This window comes from Poeciliopsis prolifica, unplaced genomic scaffold (assembly GCF_027474105.1).
Source record: "Poeciliopsis prolifica strain line A6 unplaced genomic scaffold, Auburn_PproV2 SCAFFOLD010, whole genome shotgun sequence".
In the NCBI taxonomy this organism is placed as follows: domain Eukaryota; kingdom Metazoa; phylum Chordata; class Actinopteri; order Cyprinodontiformes; family Poeciliidae; genus Poeciliopsis; species Poeciliopsis prolifica.
The window spans coordinates 1,526,466-1,550,053 of NW_026562385.1; the positions used below are offsets into that span (position 1 = coordinate 1,526,466).

General features: G+C 37.0%; 1 protein-coding gene across 1 annotated transcript; it reads right to left on the reverse strand.

Moving 5' to 3' along the window:
- Nucleotides 1-18,062: 18,062 nt before the first annotated feature.
- LOC129363111 (peripheral myelin protein 22-like) lies at nt 18,063-20,606 on the reverse strand. Its single transcript, XM_055034970.1, has 5 exons — nt 20,451-20,606; nt 19,601-19,691; nt 19,367-19,460; nt 19,142-19,282; nt 18,063-18,985 (listed from the first exon to the last, which is right to left on the reverse strand). Exons 2-5 carry the CDS (start codon nt 19,676-19,678, stop codon nt 18,834-18,836), a joined length of 465 nt encoding a protein of 154 aa, XP_054890945.1. The 5' UTR covers nt 19,679-19,691; nt 20,451-20,606; the 3' UTR covers nt 18,063-18,833.
- Nucleotides 20,607-23,588: the final 2,982 nt, after the last annotated feature.

The following is a 23,588-nucleotide window of genomic DNA, read 5'->3' on the forward strand; positions in this document are numbered from 1 at the left end:
CTGTGTTGCTAATGGGCTATCCTCTTAATACCTGTTTACATTGCTGGATCCCTGCAGGGAAAAGCAGACTGCTGTGTCTAATTTACCATCTTGCACATTATTTTGCTAATTAGCAGAGTGCTTTTAACTACTTTTTAGCTGTTTCAGCCTCCCACTGCTGCCACTGAAAGGATGTTGTTGCCATGACCCCAACAAACAATAAAAGTGTCAGGTTTCCCTTCTGTAGAGCAAGGAGATATCACTAAACACTTTATGCCTCTTGGTGACACTTAACTTTGCACAAAACATTGTGTCAGCCATGTCCTTTAACATTAATAACCTCTAAGAACAAGCATAGTATTCGCTTTGATCTCACAACTATTTTTTTCTTGTAATATACTCTGACATTTTTTATGAAGGAGTCTTGCGTTTTCTGAGGCTTGCTTTGAGCAAGTGCTTTCCATCGTGAAGAGCCGATGCTATAAGGAGATATGAATCAGCTTTTCTCTGTTAACAATCTTTATTTAACTGCCATTCGAAACACCTTCATTTACCTGAGACTGCCAAAGGTGATGAAACCAGCCCCCTGGTGTCAGGCAGGCTGTCTGATCACCCAGGAAGCATCTCCCTTTGCAATTAAATGGATGGAGGAGGTGTGCTGTAATTGCTAGGCTCCCAACTGGGAAATCAATGTTAGCATACATCCCTTCAGGCTGTTGTAAGGGAGGTTCCTTATGTTTGAAGGCTTGGAAGATAAGGAAAATACACATCTAGCAGCCTGGAAAATGAAGTCGCTTTAAACATCTTTTCAGCTATACAGTCGGAGATGAAGGTTTTGAATAAAAGTGAAGGGATATAAAATCTCTGACACTCAACAGAGTGCTTGGTTCAAAGAACAGCGGTGCAGAATTGTGGGGAAACAGAAAAAAAACTGCTCTCATTAGGATTTTAATAGAATTTTTTTTCTGTCATTATGTGCAGTGCCTTATAATTTTGGAGAAGCTGCATATGTATCCAGCTTCTCCAAAATATTTGGTGTGTTTTCTCTACATCTTGTGCATGTTTGTTATGTACGCTAATTAGATCACTGCATACTGAGGGCTCCTGATCATTTTGGAGTGTGCACAGATGTTAAGTCATCCCACATGAATCTCACAAGCTTCATCAGTCTGATTACTGTCAGTTTAGGTGAGGCTTTATGTCTTTGCAGTCTTGTAACTGATCAGTCATTGGTTGATGATGGACCAAAGTGTAGTCGAGATATCCAAAGTTTGGAATATTGTTTATATCCTGTTTCTGGAACTTTATGGTGCTGGTCAGTCAGCCATCCATTTATAGTTCTATTCATTCAATTGAACAGTTAACTCTGCTGCAATTAGGAAAAAAACCTCTCACTACCTAGAAGAATTTATTTCTGGTTAAAATTAAAGTTAGTGTTGCAGAAGGTACAACACTGTTTTCTAAATGTTGTTTTCTTTGTTGACTTAAGATTCAATGTTCAAAGTTTAATTCAGCTCTAAAAGTTTAATACTGTACAATTTCACAAATTGCAGAAACAACACAGCCATCACTCTAAATCTTAAGTCATTGGATTAATCTAATCAAAAAGACAAAAACAATCTGTTTCTCACTTTGGTTTGTTTCAGATGTGTTAAATTCATTAGCCTCTTACCTTGTCCAGTAATCTTTCATTAACCATTGTGAAAAACTTAATCCTAATCCAGTGAGAAGGACAAGCATTAATCCAAGACAGTAGACGTGGAGTTGACAGTATGTGCTGACATAGCTTTCAAATCTAATCCTCCTTCTGAAAGAACCAGCGGTTTTGTGCGGGATTGACTTATGTAACTTCAAATACAAAAGAGATCAAATACCTGCAGATGTTTTTCTACATGCAGATTCGTTCAAAGCACACAATCTCTGGACGCCCAAGGCTAGCAAGGTCAAATCTAATTACCGTATTAACCGCTGTCAGGTTCTCATATGTTGTTATTGTTCCTTGGCAAGGGTAGGGCAGGATCTACTTTGTGGATGCTCCGCTGAATCTGAATACACTTTTTCAAAACACAGGGCGTGACTAAATGTTTGTGAGCACAATCATCTTAAAATAACACAACATATTTTTCATATTCCTTTGGTGGATTACAAGGAGGGCTAAACATTTTAGCATGCAGCTAACAACATACACAACTTGAAATTGAGCAATTGTTTAAACTACGATGAAACACATTCTTAAAAAGCTCTTCAGATCTCTGTAGTCATGTTTCACTTTTAATAAGCTATTTAAATACAGGCATATTTTCCTGTTTTGTTTGTCAAAGCGTCCATATGTTGGTTTTAAAATCAACTAACAATGTTCTTTTGTGGTCTCTGGAGGAATATTTGGTTGTTGACCCATATGCTAATTATATTGCACGTACTCTTGAAACGTTTGGCTTTTAATCTTTTTACATTTTTCTAAATTACTTCATATTATAGCTTTGATTTGACTGAAAATCAAAGCTATCAGTGAGAAAGACTATATATATATAGTCTTTCTCACTGATAGCTTTGATTTTATGCTTTCATGGTGATGTTTTAGAGAGGACAAACACACTGATGTGGCGAAGACTGGAAATTGCATCACTGCCATTGAAATCTGCTTGTTGTAACCAGAGAATTCCTCGAGGAGAGCTGTCAAAGAATGCTTGCCCTGGAACCAATACGAGCAGTTTTGTCATTAATGCTCTTGTTGTGGTCTCCCAGTACTACTTATTGCTGTCGCCAGCCTGCCTGGTACCACTTTGGACTCATCATTTGACCAGACCTCTTCAAATCCCAATGGCATGACATTGGAATAACTGTGTTTATGAACAGTTTCCAACTTTTTTTTTAATGAGTTCAAACCATTGTGAAAAAACATCCGCTTTCCTTCTCCTGAATAACAATCAATCGATTGAGACGAAAAATAAAAAATCAACATTGGGGTTTCACCCTGACATGTGACCTCAACTAGCTCAGACATGTCAGTGATTTTCTTGTCTTATCCTGCTTTCTCTATAATGAGGTGTGTGAAACCCTCCACCCTTTATGCACCAATGTCACAGCCATAATCCCAGATCCAGACCATGACAGGTTGGGAGGGGGTAGATATACAGGACCCTTAGCAGGATTTCCAGATTTACTGTCTGTTGCAGGTCTGTCTGTCTGAAACCAGTTGATGATTTGGGGATCCTTCTGCTGACAGTGTAAAACTATTTGTAAAGCCTGAGCTGTTCCTAAGTAACAAAAACATCATTGTAGATAGATTGGCAAACTATTTAAACTTTGCTCACATCACCACCTTTTGCATGGTGGTGCTGCAAGTAATTGTAAAAAAAAGAAAAGAAAAATGCAAGGGTGTAAATATTTTAGCAAGGAATTGTTTTTGAACCATCATAATAAGAAAAGTGATAGGCAGTAGAAGTTAATTTTTCCACAAGAATAGATTTTAAATAAAGAGGGAAAAAAAATGTTCTGGAATATAATACTGCTTCACATTACAAAATGTTTCACAGAAATCATTTCAGTGATTTAATCTGCTTTAGAAATTATCTGGAGTTTTAAAGATATGATCCTGAGATTAAAGCAATAACTGAAGCAAAGTCAATTCCCAAGTCAGTCCCTTCACAGTTGTCAATTTATTTTCTGCTCATACGATCACTTTGATGAAACTTGGTGCTTCTGATGCTTTACTTCAAATAATTCACAAATTGGTTTAAATTTTTCTTTAAAATCAATTTTGATTTATATGTTTTTGCTTTTTTTGGTTGAACACAAACGTTTTAGATCATAAAACAAGTTTATCATGCGGATAAACTTGTTTGAAAAATTGCTGTTAGCATAAATCAAGTCTTGTACATCCCTGTGAGGAACTTTTACGTAGCGCCTGGAAGGTAGGGGCTAAATGTTTGATAGGGAACTCATCTAAAAGAAAGAGGGCAGAACCACAGTGGGGACATGGGAGTCAAATTTTAGGCTGGGGTTCATTTTTACACCTAAATTAAAGAAAATAGATTTCCCTAAATTAAAGAAGATAGAAAGATTTGAGTCTTTCAGTTATTTTTAGAAAACTCTAAGTAGCCTTGACTTAAAGAATTCAGAGGGTCGTCATTCATTCAGTTTTCTGGCAGTTTGTTCCAGATTACTGGAGTTTAAAAACTTTAGTGTGTTTAGATCTTAGTCTAGAGATGCAGTAGAGACTTGAACCAGAAGACCTGAGTGTTCTGAATGACACAAAAACAACTAATCTTATGTATTTTGGTGCTCAGCCATTGAGTAATTTGTAAATTAAAAACATATCTTAAAGTTTATTCTCTGAAATATGGGGAGACAGTGTAAGAACTTTAAACAAGTGGGATGTCCTCAAATGTTCTAGCTTTAATGAGAATGCAAGCAGTTACATATTGCATTAGCTGCAGTTTTTTGATTTACAGACCCACGAACACTTTGCTGTGGTAATAATACTGAAGGTAGACTCAAGGCATTAGAATGACTATGGAAACAAGCCCTTTCTACATGGATGTAGTTCTGTATAAAGCCTTTTAAGGAATTTGTCTACAACATTTTTACAGAAGAGCTATTATGGATTCAACACTTTCAAATGACAAACTTTTGATGAACTGTGCAATGATGTGAAACCTCTGATGGAGCTAGCTGTGAAATGTCCAAGGACACCATTGAGTGTTTTACAAAAAAATTAAAAAAATTGATATGGCTGAAAAACCACCTAATGTAGGGCATCGACTTTTAGCAAAATTCTTTTGGGAACTTGCGTGCTTCCACTCAGCTTACTGGTGTAGTTTCCATTTGCACAATTTTATGGTTAATTGAATTGCAGCTAGAACAACTTGTCTTTTCCATAAGCAATTTGACTGCTGTTGTGAGGAGTTTCACCAAATTACCAACAATTTGTTCTCCCGATATTCCTACTTGTCTTCCTGTTTTCCATATGCAAGTCAGTGCATTGCACCTTGCCACATCTAAAAGCCTCGGCAATTATCTTGTAATTCATTCAATACCTTGCTGTCTACTTGCTTCCCCTTTGATGAATTTGATTAAGTCATAATGTGAGACAACAAATCTCACCCCAAAGCTCAGTTTTCTTTTCCGTTTGGTGGGCGTGCGGCAGCTGGTTGGAGTTACAGAGCCTCTTCTGATCCCCTTTGCTTTTTTGCCTTACAGCACCCTGAGCTGCTCACAACACATAAATACTCAGAAACTCTGCATAATTGTAAACCCCTAACAATTCCTTCCAGTATCATTAAAGTGCTGGTTTACTGTTAATTGGCTTACTGCTCTTTGGAGCTCTGTCAAGATGGCCCCATTCTTTCTTCTCCTGTACGAGCCTGTCGACTGGGACAAAGAGGCCGAAGCGGTATGGAATTAATTTCAGCATTTGCCACAGGAGATAGCTTTATCTAGGCCAACTATCCCATCACATCACATCTATAAGGCGAAAAAAAGAGAAAAATGTTTCCTTGTTTTGCTCAAGTGTCTCCTTTATTTATCTTGTCAGTTGCTGAGTGTTGCATTTGATGGTCAAGCTTGAAAAAGTGAACCTTTGGACCCATCAAAATGTGTTTTAGTCCAACACTTCCACAACAGCAATAAAGACAACTAAATCAATAAAGCCTCAACTAATTAATGCATTAGGAGATTTGATGTTTTCCTGGCAATGGCTCTGACAGTGAAGTGTGAAGGGAAGATGGAGGTATAGCATTAGAGACTTTCAGGATGTGACACCATGTCACCTCTGGTGTACTGGAGTACCAGGAGAATAACGATCACTCAGAATAGATGCAAAATGATGGCCAAGCAGACATTCTGTCTTCATTGAAAAAATTGTGGAATCTTATTTTCATGAACTTGAAGGTTGAATTACTCTGTCAAATTATTGTCATATCCTATTTAATTCTTTGGTTTGACCTAAATTATTTAAATCATAATGCCATAATGTATTGCTTTGACAAAGTTTAAAAGAGCAATTATTTTTGATTAGTCAAAGACTGCAGTGATTTTTTCCCCCCACTGCGATTCTGTTTGAAAAACGATGTCTCCTATTTGTTTGGGAGATTTTGCCAAAACAATACCTAATCTAGCCAATACCTGCAGCTGACCAAACTCCACCTGAAGACATGAGCATCTCCCATCACAGTTAAACTGTAGCCAGCCCTCTGTGATGTGATCCTAACAGGCCAACTTAAAGCACTTTATACAAATATTTTCCTATCTCAAGAGGCTTTGGAGATCACTGCCATAAAGGCTTTCAGAAAAACTCCCAGAAAGTCTTAGGATTCCTTGAAGCTTTGATCAGTTGAGTGATCAGAGATGTGAAGTGAGATTCATGTCTTAGGAGGCCCTGACTCCAGCAGAGTCAGATGTACAAATACATCTCACCTTTTAAAATGCTCTAATATATAAAACCAAATTATCATAAGACTTTAGAACAGCCTTTTGCAATAATTAATAAAACACATATGATTTTCTTGTGATTTTTTTACTCAACAAGGTCAAACTCATAGTCCAGTATCTCAGACAGCAGCATCCCAAAGGGCAGGTTAAAATTCAATTGGAAGACTACTGATGTTTACCATATATCTAGATCCAGACATAGGTAGTCTTTATGACCATTTTAACTCTGACGCCCCATTTACTAAGGAAACCTACTGTGAAGGAATCAGTATGTCCCATAAATGTCTTATATAGTTACTCTTACATTTTTTGGCATATAGTCAGTAAGAATCCAGAAGAGCCAGTCACTAAAACCTTCAGAAAATAAAACCTTATTTTGTGTTCCTGCAGAGGAACACAAAATAATAAAAAGAAACTATGATGCAAGGAGCCCCTCCCTGGTTTTGTATTTTGCTTTCACAGAGATTTAGATTGAGTGGACATTTTCTGTGTCCACAGGGCCCATTGTGGAAGAGACTGGAGCTTAGTTTGGATTTTATCTTTTGACAAAATTGCTGAACAGCAGTAAGGTTATTTAAAATAGTTGGGGATGCCATTTGTCAATTGCTGGATGAGACTTTTTATCATAAAAAACCCCAAAAATATATTTATTGCACTTGAATGCATCATAAAGGGCCTGTAACTCTGTACAGAAACACAATTCTGTAACTGTACAGAAAAAAAAAAGTTTTGATGGGAAAGGTATTTGAAATAAAAATACTGCCAAAATAGTTTTTCTTTCTTGCATTTGCCTTTAGGGTGATATTCACTTTCCGTGATCTACAGGAAAGTTGAAGAAAAACAAACTTTGCTTCCTATAGCAAGAAGATGCTGCTTTCAGGAGATTTGTGTGGGTGTCTCTCTCTCATTTAGTCCCCCAGTGTGGAAGCCGAGCTGGAGTACAAAATGAGTGCCAGAGCTGTGTGTGTTTGTGTGTGTGTGTGTGTGTGTGTGTGTGTGTGTGTGTGTGTGTGTGTGCGGTGTGTGTGTGGTGTGTGTGTGTGATGTATCCGCACGAAGAACCAAAATCCACATTAATCATAGACAAATCAAGTCGAACCACTGGATCAAAGAACTGTCAGCTTTAAAAATGGCTCTGTGCCTGCAATCTTTGAAAAATCATTTTCTGTCCACGGGGAATCTAGTTTCCACCCATGCAGAAGATAACTGCAGCTCTGAAGTTTCAGAGGCACTCTTCCCTTTGAGAAGCTTCCTCTCTGCCGAGTTTCCCTCCTCTATCTCCTATGTAACTTTTAGCAAAATTTGAATAAAAATATCAGCTTATATATTTTTCAAATTACATCAGTGTGGTAGGACCCAATTAATTTTTCAAGAAACATCTTAAACTGGAAGCTTGTATGCACTAGTAGTTAAGTGAAGGGTGACCTATACTTCTTTGAACAAGTTAGGATAGGGCTGTGGACCACACAAAAATGATTATATTACATTTTTTGCAAAAAACAAAACAAAACAAAACAAAAAAACAAGAAATAAAATCAAGTGGTAAGTTGAGATTTCACCAGGTCAGTTCTGCCTCTAGAATGAGGTGTTTTAACATCATCTCATTCTGATGTCAAAACACCTCACTATAATGCAAATGAGCTGCTGCTCACTGTGACCCTCCAGCTCTGTGTTTAAACTTTATACTCATGAAAATGGGTGCAAACAGATGTGCTATTGCACAATCGAGTCACTGATTCTGAGCCAGACCCAGAAGCAGAAGAATGGAACCTCCTGAACAACCATCAAGGATGAAGCTAATTGACACATATCAGTGTGGTCCCTGGAAGGGTTGAGTGGCTCCATGCAGTTTGACTGGACAATCAAAGAACAAAATCACATTTAAAAGGATTTTTGTTAAGAAACTGAACATGCCAACTCCATGTACAGGAAAAAGGAGCTTAACTCTCTTTGGACACTAGAAAGGTTGTTTTTTACTAACTGCAGTAAGTCAGTGATTCTAATAAAGTCATGGACCAGTCAGGCATCACTAATAGGCTACCACAGATCCTGTGTGGATATCCACAAGTTATCCACTTCATAAAGTGGATAGCCTGTTATCCACTTTATGAAACATTTCATAAAGTGAAATGCTTCATAAAGCTGTTAAGTTTTAGACGAGTAGCTGTCTGAGTTTATTCATTCCATAAAATTTCAAACCTGGTCTATTTTTAAGTTAGTTTGTCTGGTTTGGATCAATGTATCAAATGCAATAATTAGAGCATAACATTTATGGAACTGGCGTTCAAAGTGAGGCGAAAAAGTTTGAAAATATCCACAGTATAAAATGGATGAACATGAGCGAATGCAAATATTATCATCAATCAGTTATTTATCTTGCGACAAGGGTCACAAAGTGGATATGCATTAGATTTCAAACCAGTGACTCTTATGAAGTTGGTGTAAATGACTAATAAATTTAGGTCTTATATTAAGATGAATAAATGTAATTTCTCCAGTTAATGTGTTCAAATTACACTTTATGTTAAACACTTAAGGTAGAATAACTAAAAAATCCACATGCCCATGTAAGTATCACATCCATAGATAAACCCTTGTTAAGTCCCCAGGGTAATCTCATTAGATTTTAACAAGCAACAATGAAAATTCTCACGAAATTACCAAGCTACAAACAGCTCTAATTTGCTCTGTCACCATGTCATTTGGTGTCATCATGTAGTCCACTTTGTTTTATCCTGTAACAAGCTTTCAAGTGTTTGAAGCAGGCTTAAATCAGACTGAGCAGAGTGTTGTCAGCAACAGCCATCAGGGGGATGTTATCTGCGGTTGTGGTTAGACTTGTGAACTGAGCCACTGCTTTCTGCTCATGTTACACTGAATGAAAAATGAAGGAATGACTATAATATAGGCATATTTGTGACTGATATTCAACATGGTGAAATGTCATGATCAATAGTTATTGTTGCTGGAAACATACGATTGACTAAAAAACTGAGCTTTTCTGTTGTTTTGGTTGTGGGTCACAGTGTTGACATTTGTGCTGTCAACATAAGGGTCGAGGGTTGGTGGAGATGTGACTGTACTTGACAAAATGAGCTTGATGCGAACTTTGAAGCTGTCAAGCGTCACAACACCTTGACAGCCACAGACAAAAAAAAAAAAAAGTAACCTCAGGGGTCTCACGCTCACTAAGAGTGTCAATGAAGCTGTTAAAGCCTCAGTTACTTTGTCAGCCTCTTCTACTAAAGCTACTACTGAAAGCCATTAAAACATTATTTACTTGTTGTTTTACATTTTTTTTATAATGAAGAAAAGTCTTGGCTGTTTTTGGTTTTTCAATGGAAGATACTGAAAAACGTGAGTCGCATACACTACCTGAACTTCACAAAGAGTCTTTAATTATAGACATAAAGTGCTGCCATAGGATGAGTCAGAGGGATGTGTGCAGATAATCTGAAGGGGTCAAGGCTCTGACTTCTTTTAGTCTCCGTAGCTAGCTGAAGAGAACACAATTGCAACCATTTTCAATAGACAAGCTTGTAGAAAAGTTCAAAATAGGCTTGGTAATAATTGGCAAGAGTGATTTCAAAAGCTTGACGTTTGAGCTGAACCACAAGACGCTTTTAGTCTGCTTTGTTGTTTTTTTGTTTTTGTTCTTGCAATTACATTTGTGCCAAGTGGAAAAGAGAAAATGAAAAGCACTTGTTGAAAATATGAATTCATTTTGTCATCGTATTGAGGACCCTCCAATAGGGAAACAACTGCACTGCTCTAAAAATATAATTTTCCTATCACAAATTGACATTTGAAGACCTTTTTTATAAGTTTGTCTGATTTTAGAATGTGTTTGATATGGAAACATTTAGACATGACAAACACTGTAATCCATTTGAGGGCACTGTATGAGTTACTATATGCATTATGAAGCTCAGTAAAAACAAGTTGAAATGAGTGAATGAACTTCATGTTCTCCAAATTTAGACAAAAACAGTCCTAAAGAGGGGAAGGGGGACGCATAAATCTAACGAGTTGAAGTGACCTTTAAATTTCATGCTTAACTTCCTCTGTCCAGGTTGAAAAGTTGAGAGGTTAACAGGTTAACACCCTCATTAGTCAATAGTCTTTATGATTAAGCTAATGATTGCCAATGTTTGTGTTTAACCACTTCAGGCTATGTAAGATATCTAAAGACATATTGATTTATATTGTTAGCTGATAAAACATTATGAGGTATTAATGTTAATTTATCAATATAGCCATTATTATGAAAAGACGGAGACATTTTTCTTTTACATGTTGTTTCACATTTATGGAATAAAAAAAAGATACGCTTGGAGATTTGATTCAAAATATTAAACAAGAAAAAAATGTTATACTGATCTATTGGAGAAATAAGTAGATGACATTAAATTGAAATGTGCTAATAGATATGCATTCACTGACCCTCCACGAGTAGGGAAAACCACAAAAGGCCATTGTTAAATAAGCTAGATGTTTGCAGAATGCTGTACTCAATCATATAAATAAAAAGTTGAGGCGAAGGAAAAGCTATGGTAGAAAATATTCAAAACCAACAGAGAACAGGGTCTGTACTTCAAGAGGCACACACGGCATTGTCTGGGACATAGGTTACAACTTCCACATTGCTTGTGTTAGGCTATTTCAGGGACAATGTCAGAATCAACTTCTGTAAGCTAAAATGAAAATATACGTAAGTGTTGACCAGTGGTCCAAAATGTCTTTCAGTACTTTTTGCATTTCCTCTTTTTAATCCGCCAAATGTGAGCCATGTCTCATGCTGGTGTTGGCCCATTGTGTTTTATACACATTCATGTTTAAGCAATCTGCAAAGATGACATTTTCAGATGAATTATAATGACTACAACTTCAAGCTATAATCAGCAAACACACCAGATATGTAATAATTTTGTGTGCAATGAATTTATGTAATACTCAAGTTTCCTTTTTTGAATTTCTGAAATCTATAAACTTTTTAATCATATTCTAATCCACAGAGAGGTGTCCCTATACACTTTAAGGCAGATAGGATTCTGGAAAACAAGTTTCAAAAGCTTTGCCTATAACATGGTCTCAGTAGATCCATGTCTGCATTTCCTCACTCTCCAACTAAGCTAACATGGAGCAGCTGTTTGAACTCTTTAGACTGCAAGCAAAATGACAGAGGAGAGACATGACATGCACGAGGTCATTAGACGGTTCACTGTCAACATTTGCACTACACAGACATGAAGGTGACCCTATTAATCCACTGAATGTGAACCGGGGGTGTCCACACTTGTTGGGCCATTTCTTTCTGTCTTTGTGTGTTGGTACCTAAAAATCTTTGCTGACAGGGTTAACTACAGAACAACAATATTTAGACTGACTTCTTATGACCAGGACTGCTGAGTGTTTACAAAGTTTGCCAGCAGTTTTAAAAGGATTTCCTGGATTTCATGTCGCTTACATTGTTCATTCTCTGTAACATCAACACTCTTCACTACTCTTGATGCGCTTTTTTTCCCTCATATATATTTGAATATTTGATTTTTTTAAACTATTATTTATTTAGCATTCTTTTAGAAAATAGAAAACAATGTACCATTGTTGTCAAAAATCTAAATTTAACAAAAGGTGACTGAAGTAAACTATAAATCCCTTTGCTCAAAAGATGGTCTTCCCGGACAGTAGCGGAGAAGCAGGATTTTACTCCTAAGACCAAGACCTGGAAATGCAGTCACAAGCTTGAGGAAATAAGAAATGCTGTCGAGCATGGACTTTATCTGTGTCAGCATCACTTTGAAAAGCTTGTTGCTGAAGTAGACCTCGATCCATCCACCTTTTTTGTGAACTTTGTGCTATGGAGTGTTTGTTAAAGGTGTAATTCTAGCTTTCCTTGCACCATACTTCAGCAACCACCAGGTCTCTGGTCATCAGTCACCATCAAGAAAGGAGCGCTCGTCTCGTGAAGGCAAACAAAGACACCCACTCCAAACACCTTTAGCTCAGCCTGCCTGGGTTACCCGGGGTCTCTCCACTGTGGAAGTCCAGGGCCATCGGCTGGGGTCATTGAGGATGAAATAGCACAGCTACTTCAGTTTGACCCACCCAATTAAACCACGACTGCCATTTCTCATTTGATCTCCCACCAGATACCAAGCCTGTGTCCGCTCAGAGATAGATGGATTTAGAATGTGTTCATCGTTTATCTTACAACCCATCTCATGCAATCACCCCAAGAAGCCACACAGAGAGGCTGCAAAAAACAAAAAACAGAAACAAACTTCAGGTTTAGAGCATAGTCAGAATTCAGTGTGACATAGTTTACTATGGTGATTGACTGAAAAAATCTAGAGAATTGATAATTTCATGTAAAGTTTAATTGTTTCCTTATGAATCTGCAATCTAGTTGCTTGGCACTGACTGAAGGATTTATGGCACAGAAAAAAAAAAAATGGACAAAGCCTTTAAATCCACTCAACATCTTTACTTTGAGGTCCTCATTCTCATGTCCGCAGCTGTACCATGGTTTCAAATAATTTACTTGCCATTTTATCTGTATAATTATCCTCACATGTGCACGCTCTCGCAAGCTCATCTTAAATTATCCCCATATTTTAATTTCCAACTTGAATGTGGGAAGAGCATCTGAAGCACATAAACGCATGCAGCAGTGCAACCACTGCTCCAGTATTCCTGAACTGGAGCATTTTTTCACTGTCACATTGCTCTTTAATTTGGAAGAGGTCGACTCTGATCTGAAACCAACATGTCAGACTTATGGGTCTATAATTGCACAAGTAACATTTGTCTCTGAAACTTGTTTTCTCCAATTTGGAAAGGGCTGTTAGGCTATAGCTCTGAATTAGATTGAAATTATATTTGTACCAATTTATTTCAGACTGGAGACGACAAATAAATATTTTTACTATGCTGTATATCCAATTTGAAATAAATAAAGGAGGTTATTTTAATTCAGAACCAATAGCTGGTAAGACTTTTTTTGTACTTGTCCAATTTTTAAGTGATTGTTCTGATTTATAACAAACAGGTATATTAAATTTCCTGCTATGGTATCAGAACATAATTTCTAAACGTATGTAAGAATGCTTTTGTAATTTACATATTAGAAACTACAAATGTCAAGTATCAATAAATAGAAAAGTGCAATGTCAGTATTATTTTCTTAAATTTAAATACTTAGTAACTAAAAGTAAAAGTTGAAAAGACCAATAATAAAAAAAAAAACAAAAACAAACAAAAAAAACAACGCTCTACTTCTTGAAATAAATGAGTGGTGGTCCTACACAGGGCATTCATATATGTTCATGTAACTGTCAGGATGGCAGACCTATTTGAAACAGTACAAATGATGATATTTCATTTTATTGTGCGAAAATGTAATTTCACAATTGATTTCCATTTACTATTTTCTCATTCAGTGATTACAACAGGTGGGATGTTGCTAAAGGTGCTAAATTAACAACATCATCTTGTTTTGATTAAGTCTCAAGTTGCAGAAGCAATGCATTGAATCAACTTTTACTCCACCTGAGATGACGACTGCACAACGTAGCACAGATTTTTGACCTTTATTCTCAAATGTCACAAATAAAGCAAGCTTCATTTCCTCTGGCTGTTTGTTTTGACATCTGATTATGAATGATAAGTGACACGAGGTAAGCTCTGCACATTTGAGTACATGTCAGTGCAATTAGTTTAGCCAGTTTAGGTTTGAGAATTTAAAAAGAAAATAAAACTGTAATTGTCAACTTTATATGACATTATATGTCTCCATATGGCAGTGAATCCTAAATAGAGTCTTCTGTGAATGGTGAGGGTCCAGTGACAGGATGTAATGGCAGGGTTCTTAGGTCAAAGGTACACATCTGCAGCTTCACCCAGACTGTGCCGACTGCAGTCAAAGTGGGCAGCCAGCCGCACTCTAATGTGTATTAGCAAGACAAAAGGTGAGAAGAGAGGAGGGCATAAGTTGGGCTTTGATTTCTCTGAGATTTATAGGCGTGATGAAATCAGCTTTGAATAAGCGGGGCCCGCCCATTTGCTCAATCTTTTAGCTACATCTGAAGGCACTTGGGTTTGTTCAAGGAGGCAAACACCCCCCCTAAAAAAGACACCAAATCTAAAGAGAAAAAAGAAAAGGGTGAGCTGCAGCTCCTTTTGAAGTTCCTCATGTCCCATTCAGAGACTCATCTACTCTCTCACCTCATTGTGAGTGCCGCTTCTCAGCTATCCTTGCCTTCCTGAAAAAAATTCCCATGTGTAGGCACAAATGATTCCTGGGATACCAAGAAAACACTTGGCAGACAAGAGATAAATGTCAGTAGCTGCTGTTTAACAATCTTACTCTAAGGAGAGTCAGCCATGTGGCTGAAAAATGCTGGCCTTTATCAAGTAGTAAAACAGCGCTGATGTATGTGTATACAGCCATCAAAACACCCAGAGGATGGTGATAAGGGTGCGTTTTTCCCAATTTCCTCTCCTCTATCCTCCATGTCCTGCAGTAAATACTAAGTGCCCCTCTGCGACCCACACAGTGATAAATAACCCTTAAGGTTAACTACATTTCAAATGGAGCAGGGAGGCCATTATCGGCCTCCAGAGTTTTCTTGACATCCTCAATATGTTATCTGTGAGCCCAGGGACTTTTACCAGACCAACATTAGCTGGCTCCGGTCTTTTTGTCAGGTCTGATAAATTCAAGAGAGAACCTCTTTAACCATCAAGCAGTGGAAACAATGTTAATCTAGTGGATCCATGTTCGGCTGCCTCAGCTTGTAGCTGATATGTTGCAATGTTACATTCAGTGCCTCGAAAAAGTATTCACACTCCCTCCACTTTTCACATTCAACCCCTAACCTCAATGCTATACAGAAAATGTATAGCTAATGATACATTTCAACAAGTATAATTCATATAGTAACACTTTCTACAAATAATGATCTGAAAAATCTGATCCTGTATTGTCCTGCAACTTTTGGATAAATGCTGCTCCAATACTCCTGAATCAAATAAAAAGTTAATGGCATGCCTTGGACGTTATTAAATTTTTCAATTCAGATGTGATGGAGCAGAGATACAACCAAAAATTGCCAATTGATGGCACTCGAGAACTTAATTTGCAGACCTTTGTTGATCATTTGGGTTATGTTTGTACATTTAAACAGAAAAAAAATCACAAAAAATAACATATCTTCAGCTCAGTCACATTGTACGGTGAACATCTCTGAACTTAAAGTCATGCTGAAGATCCTGAATTGGATACATTATAGGGTATACGCTGACCGCTTTGATGCAACTCATGTGATGCAAAATTATCTAAGGGGCCAAATTCTCCACATTTTGTTCTTCCATTAAATATTATTTTATTGAAAACAGCTTGATTTCCCTCTAAAGTCACACTAAAATTATTATTGCATAAGGCTTCAATTATTAAGATGTAAGATTAATCACAACGCGCTGATATTCTGGGACGTGACCCAAAAAAGAGACAAGGACATACAAATGCAAAAAATGAATGGTTAGTCCATCCTCACATATACCAAGAAGAAAACAAACAATCCAGAAGTTGGACAGTGGAACAAAAAGACAAAGCAAACTCTAGAAGGACAGCAGGAAGTAACAAAATAAAAACAAAATACAAAATTTACTAAACACTTGTAATAAACATTTTCATATAATCATTCTATGATAAACACTGCATACCTGTGTCACATAAGCCAACACTGAAAATTAAATCCAAAGGATGGTGTAGCCCTGCCTGATGAAAATAAAAAGCAGTATAAAAACGAAAACACATTTCTTTGTTGTCGGTCTAGTCTCATTTTAGCCAGTAGAATATATAAATATTTTAAAACTGACATCCATAAACCTCTAATCAGACTTATTTAACCTCCCATAGACTTATTTAAAAGCCAAATATCTCAGCATATTGTGGCGCCACCTTCTGATAGCATGAAAGGCTCAGCTTTGAATCTAACCAGAATTGCGAGTAATAAACCCCTAATGATTTCTGTACTTTGTTTCATTTTCTTTGTGGTGATTTTAAAGATTTTCTTAGATTTGAAGTGCTTTTTTTTTTCTTTACTTTGAAAACATTTTTTCATTGTATGCTCAGATGTAACAACCGCATTATCATAATGGTTGGTTTAATTGCTGTTCTCCATGTTGTATAACATGTCAAATATTTATACCAAATAGTTTGTTTTATTTCATTTTTTTATTAAAGAAGCTGTAATGTCTGCAAATGTGTGTTGTAGGCACCATCTAGTGGAAATACAGGCTTTCTTCAGAAAACTGCGTTATGTCCACATTTATAAACTGATTTATGGCTCCTTTACAATGTATTTTTAAATTGGCAAATTTGATTGATAGGAAACTGTGCATTATATGTGTGTATGTGTGAATTATCCACAAATTCTTATGTTTGAGAATTAATCTGCTATCACAACTGAGATTTGGGGAAAGTCAGCATGAAGTGATTTTACACTAACAGTAGAGACAGGTCGCAATCAATACAATAATGCTATTAAAATTTGCAAATGTTGAAGATGTAAATTTAAAACTATATCATAAAAATCTGAGCTTTTAGAGATAAGGTTTGGACATCTGTGAACCAGCCAGAGCTCCAAATACATCAAAAATACCTTGTTCGCAGTTATGTGAATCAAATTTATATTTATTCATTGATGGTATTTTTCTGAAATAATGTTTTCACAATTAATTCCAAGTTGGATCTGCATTTGATGCGCAGGTTAACTGTATATGTGTCGCCAGGGGGCGCTGTTAGCAAATTCAAAGTTTGAATCGTATCTTGTCTTTTACTTCATTTTGATGTAAACAGTTTTTGAGCAATTAAAAAAAAAATCTAATATTGTAAGGTCGTCTTCTGCTCCAGTTCTGCTAAGATATATTGGCCTGCAATTATTTTACGTCATAGCGTGGCATGACATGTTAAAATGTAGCTTTTAATTGAAGTGCCACTTCATGGCAATTTTTTTCATTATGTCATCACCAAAATGTCAACCATTGATAAATTTCACATGTAAATGGTTCATTTGATCTAAAATATCTACAAATGTATATAATTAGTTGTTGTCAAATTGCATTATGTGTGTCATTATTTTTCAAGATTTGATTGGTTACATAACTTCAAAGTCAGAGTTTGGGGAAGACTGATCCAACTTGATGTCAATTTGTTTTATACATTCCTAATTGCTTCATGGTTCACCAGCAGAAGCACAAATGTTCAAATTTGAAAGATCTAATTAGAGATTTGAGTTGAAGACAACCAACGTTGTTAATCGTCCTCCTTCATCAGATTTGTTTCCTTTATGCAACACACTAATGTCTCTAACAGTGATGCTGTCCCACATTATGATGTTCAAATTTCTCAGATGAGTTTGGCATAAATAAAGGTATCACTCTGACACTTTAGCCAGACACTTTGGCTAAAAGAAGAGGTTATAAGTAGGGTAATTTGTACCCTACTTCAATGGGCTCAGTGTTCTAAGCATGAAGCTAGGGTGCTTAGTGAACACATGCAGGTGTCAACTCCCTATAATATGACATTCATGCCCACAGTGAGTTGATGTAAACTCCTGAGCATACCTGAACAAATAACTTAAGTCTTTACTGAGGAGTGACATTTATTTCAAACGGGTTATTCAAAATACAAACAAAAAAGAAGAAATTACAGTTTACCTAGGCAAAAAAAAGTTACAAGCAAAAACACAAGTGCAGCACAAATAAGAATACATGGGTCAAAAATAGTAAGTAAAGAAAGCACCATTTTAACGTTACAAAATTTAAAACATTTTTATTTGGAATATCAAGTAAAATGTCAAATTAAAAAAAAGAAACATCAAGATTTTATTAACACTTTTTTCCTTTCATACATACACACATATTGTAGTAGGGTAGTAAGGCACAATGTTAAAAGCTTTTGGCATTAAGTGGAGGTAAGACAATAAAAAAAGACAGAGCTTGTTACACTGGAAGCTGAAGCGACATCTCTTTGGTACAGCTGCATGATTTGGAAGAGACACACTATCAATGAGAATGACAATGTTAACTCGACAACACTATGTACAAAAAATATGTAAAAAATGTTATAAATATGTCTAAAAACCACAGACACTATTTACATCTTCACACTGAAGGAAGGTAGGATTTTTCAACGTTTCACACTCGGTGGATTATTTTGGGATGTTAGGAAATTGATTGTTACCAAAAGAGTTGTTGGAATCCACAAAACAGATTGCTGTGATACTTTCGACATGTGATGGGAAAACTGTATTACTTGGATGTCAGTTCATTGTCTGAGAATGCAGTGGGCACAGTGCGATGTTGTGATGACGAGTCTCCAAACTCTTTTTTTTCTCCCCCAGCTTTCTCTGCTCTCAATCCTTCTTCCTCAGTATGAGATAAATGAGGCCACTGATGAGACTCAGAGGGAACGCCACCCAGGCCAACACATAAGAGTAGCCATAGTTTTTGTCACTATCCCGTCTCATCACAGTGTAGATAATCGCTGCGCACATCACAAACACACCTGTGGGAGATTTTATTTTTTCAAAATGAGGGGGAGAAAGAGAGCGAAAGAGACAGACAGAGAGAGAGAGAGAGGTCAGGAGGGTGTAGATGATGTCATAGCTCAGACTACTTTCTTTCAGGGTGTAACCCCTCTCGGTAATAAAGTCATACTCACTCGCCAAGATCTGGAAGATGGAGGTGAAGTAGAAGCGTCCGCCCTTAAACAGTCTGAACAGCTGATAAGCGAAAGCTAAAAGGGAGACGAAGCAGAAGACTACAGCCAGGATCATGAGGGCTTGCACAGCCTGGATCCAATCTAAGAAAAAGGAGAAAGACTAGTTTTCAATCTTCATAATCTATAACAACAAAAAGGGTTTGCTATTCTGGAATGTGCACAAACCTTCATTGCTGGCCTGTGAACAGTGGTAGCCTTGAGAATCTGAGTGGCAGTTATACCAAAGATCGGTGTGCCCTTGTGCTTCTACAGTCCATTGCTAAAAAAAGAATGAAAAAACAAACAAACAAAAAACAAGCAGTCATAAGCACAAACGTGTCATTCTTGCTTCCCAAAACTACAACACAAAATTGCCACCCAATAAAACAGCTGCAGCCTTCAATAGAATGTGTTGCTTACACTGGATGCTGTAGACACAATGAGGAGAATGAAAACGAGGAGGTGCAAAACGAGCACTCCCAAAAGAATGCACAGCATGTTGGATACAGATCTGCAGAAGCAGAAGAAAAAACAGAGGTAAGAAAAAAAACATCGCTTCATTCAGCAGCTCAGCACAAGTAGTCACTCATTTCTACACCAGGGGGAGGCATTTCCTCACTTCTGGATCGACCGCAATGTTTACCTCAATGTGAAAGTGTCCCATTACATTGAAAGGAAAAAGAAAAAAAAGACACTTTTTAAAAGTATTTTTTTTCCTTAATGAGTGAAGTATACTAAGATAAAACGAATCTAAAATAAACTTCATATCAATTCAAGACGCGAAGCCACATAATCATTTAAATGTGAAAATTACCTAATTACTCAGTCGTATAAACAATATTTTCATAGTTCTTTCTAGCAAAAATAACTTTATGAGAAAGCTGCGCTCAAAAAAGTTTGAATCGACAGTCTGTTTTACGAGCAGTCAAACTCGACCCATATGCGAGGGAAAGTATCCCAGTGAGCGCCGCCGCCATGCGTAAACTTCGCTCGTCTCTGTTTTGTTTTCTCCAGAATGAAAAGTCAAAACTACGACGCGCGAGACACGTAAACCACGGAAATTTGAGCACGCGACATCACTTTTGTGTCATTACTGTAAATCCAGAGCGGTTTTGAAGGCCTGATAGAGTGACATAAATGTTTCTTTATGAACATATAAATACGTATGCACATACACCAAAGAAAAAGAATAATAATAATAAAAAGCAAAACAAAACATACATTTAGTGACTGCAAAAATAAAAATGTTTAAAAACTTAATCCAACTTACAAAAGGCAGAGCAGAGGTTTTCAGTGAAAAAAGGGCGTGTTGAAGAGAAGTGAAGACTTGGGTAAGAATCGCAGCGCGTCTGCTCCTCTCTCCCTCTGCAGTTACTATTCCAGATGTGTCTCCTGCAGCCCAGTCAGTCTGAGAACACCGCCCTGCAGGCCCTGCACGTCACCCGAGCTGTGCTCCTCTCCACTCCCCTTTTTTCTTATTCCCGCGGAATGATATGGGCTGTGCTGAAGTTCGGAGGGCTGTACAGGGTGTCATGTAGTATTTTGTTTTCTTGCTAAAGTCGTGGAAATGCAAGAGGCGTTGGTCGGCTCAGTATTTTAAAGAGGAGCACTCTGCATTCTTCATGGCTGACACCCCTCATAAAGTTGCATGTTGAGTCTTCGTTTTTGTTATCCTTTTATAGCTCATTAGAAAACTCAAGTCTTGTCTCTCATTGTTTTGGCTGTTGACAAATTGTGCGTCTTATTGTGCATTCTCTTTTATTGACCTAATAAAAATAGTTTAACTTTAAACAATAAAACTTGCATAGCACTATTGTTGTATAAATAAACATCTACCGTCTTCCTATCAGAAAGGTAACTTTTTGTTCAAAACTAAGAAGCAAGACGGTCCAACCAAAAATAGGACAATCATACCCAAATTCTAACACATTAACTTTAAAATCTGTCATAGACACGCTTAATATATCTTTGCATTTATTAAACAAACTGTCACAATCTTTTTCAGATTATTTTACAATCCAGATAAATCAGAATTTAACTGGATGAAATTTGCCTCCTAGAAATAACCAGCTTCTGAATTCCATGCAGTTTGGAAACGTCACAGAGAGCATCAGTTACCGAGCAGGGAGACTGGATTGTGTGCTTTAGCAACTATATCTGTATTGAACAGCTTTTGCACGAATATTTCTTTGTCAAGGGCACTTATTTGTAGTCTGTACAAGTGCAGAAAAGTTCACAAGAATTATGTGATGTGAATTTGTTTCCAGAAAATTTAGCAACTAAAAAAAGCAGTCAAGTGAAAAGGACCAGCACGGTCTGAAATGGCCAGGTTTGATATATTCTTGCAGTCATCAGCTTGTGGAGCTCTGTATTTTGCCCCAATTATGTAAAGGTTGAACTCCTAGGTGGAAAAATCCCTCTGTCTGATATTATCTGTGTTCATCTCCATAGCTTTATTTCAGGGAAGACTTCTTTGGACTGAATGGAAAGTTTTAAAAATTCAAAACAAATTATATTGTCACTCTTTTATTTTTGTCAATTCTAGTAGTTTCATATAATTGCCATCTCTCGAGTCGACTTTTAAGAGAACCCATGAAATCAGCTGACCTGCATTTATGTAGAAAATAGTTTTTTAAGCTCACTTAATTTTTTTAAACATTTTTGTCATATTCCGCACTGGGGGTTCTCTTGCTACATTTATGTTTCTTTATTAGACTTGAACTGTTGTTTGAAACAAAGTGCAGCTCTAGTTATTTATATTATTCAAACACATAAAATGAACCAATCTGTGATTGTGGCATTAGGGAATTATCTTACATTTTATAAATCTATTCTAAGGTGACATGAGAACCCACTGCCTTATGACCACAGCTTAGATTTGCTTTTTTGCTGTCTACCTCAGACATTGAGCTTAGCTTGGTCTGAAGAATGACTTCAACATAAACTTTTTAGCGAGCTTAGCTTTAGCTACACAAACTAAAGTTTGATGTAAACTTAAATGTGTGGTCCAGCACAGAATGTTTCTTAGTCTTTTGGCAGTTCGTAGCTTTAACCAAAGTATAGTATTCATCAGTGGCAAGCCGTTCCTTTTCTACACAAGAGGGCAGTTTCCTGAGTAAACCACTTATTTAACAGTTAGTCTGAGGAAAACTGACAGCTCAACCACATAGCCAGTCCTCTGATGTTTCTGTACTGATAAACATAACAAAGTTACATCAAACCGAAATCCCGGAGCTTGTCTAATTTTGACGAATATCACAATAAACACACTCTCAAGTCAGAAGCCATGAATTGTGGACAAGCCTTGGGAAAAGGAACATTCAAAGAGACAGACTACATGTCTCGGCAAAATGTTTACAGCGACAATAACATTTTGGATGATCAGCTTGTGACATACATGGGTATCTGGGGTTAGATATAGGGTTTGCTATGTTCTTTTTTCTTGTTGGTTATTTGTGATAATTAGCCAGTCCAGACTCTGTGTATTGACTCTGTTATTGTCTCTTGGTTCCTTCTTTCTTGTTCAGTTTCATAGTTTATTTCTGTGCTCTGTCTCTTGTGTATTTATTTATGTTTCTGAGTTGCTTGGCAGATGTGTTTAATCTTTTGGTTCATTTTTGTCTCAGCTTAGACAATTTGAGATTTGTTTATTTTTATTAATTTAATAATCCATTCATTGTTTGTAGCAATGATTGTTCACCACAGATATTTACTCATACAACAAACTCCAAGAATGCCGTGCTGGAGTATAATATTTGACTGGACCAGTGTCATCAGTTCAATTATAATCAAATTGTGTAAGCAGAATTAGTCAAAAACAGAAAATGTTGCAAATGTAATTTAACTGAACTTAACATTAGATTTGCAAGCTACAAATTGAAATACATTTGATAGGTACATTTGACCTATCACCTGATAGGCAAAATTATATAGTGCAGCCATAACTATAATTTACCCTGTAAGATCTTCATATTTTACACTAAAAAGCTGAGCTGCCCCTATTGTGACTGGTCAGAGATACATGTCATTCCTTGTTTGAGTGTTGTTACCTGTGAATGAGCCCTCTAGAGGACTCATGGTATGCACAGAATGCCTGTGCATGAGTGTGTATCTGCAAGGCAAACCCCTTGTTCACTTCTGTGTGAGTATAGAGACGAGAGAGCTTGTCCAGTGCCAAAGGGAGTTACCATAGTGCAGTGTTTGGATCATGCTAAGTCAATGCATCTCTCCACACAAACACATTTTAAGGATGAGTGGCCGACACTGCAGGCCACAGCAGGCCACAGCAGGCCACAGCAGGCCAGGTCTCTGAATCCCTCATCTCAGCAGCGTGGCAAGGCTGTAAACCAAAGCAGGATGATAATGACACCAGTGAAAAGAGAATAATCATCCAGTTTGAACTGAGGCG

Coding starts and splice junctions, on each gene's coding strand:
- LOC129363111 (XM_055034970.1), bottom strand. CDS start 19,678: ATGCTGTGCATTCTTTTGGGAGTGCTCGTTTTGCACCTCCTCGTTTTC. Junction 19,283..19,366: donor TTCACAGGCCAGCAATGAAG/GTTTGTGCACAT, acceptor CCTTTTTCTTAG/ATTGGATCCAGGCTGTGCAA. Junction 18,986..19,141: donor CATCTTCCAGATCTTGGCGA/GTGAGTATGACT, acceptor AATCTCCCACAG/GTGTGTTTGTGATGTGCGCA.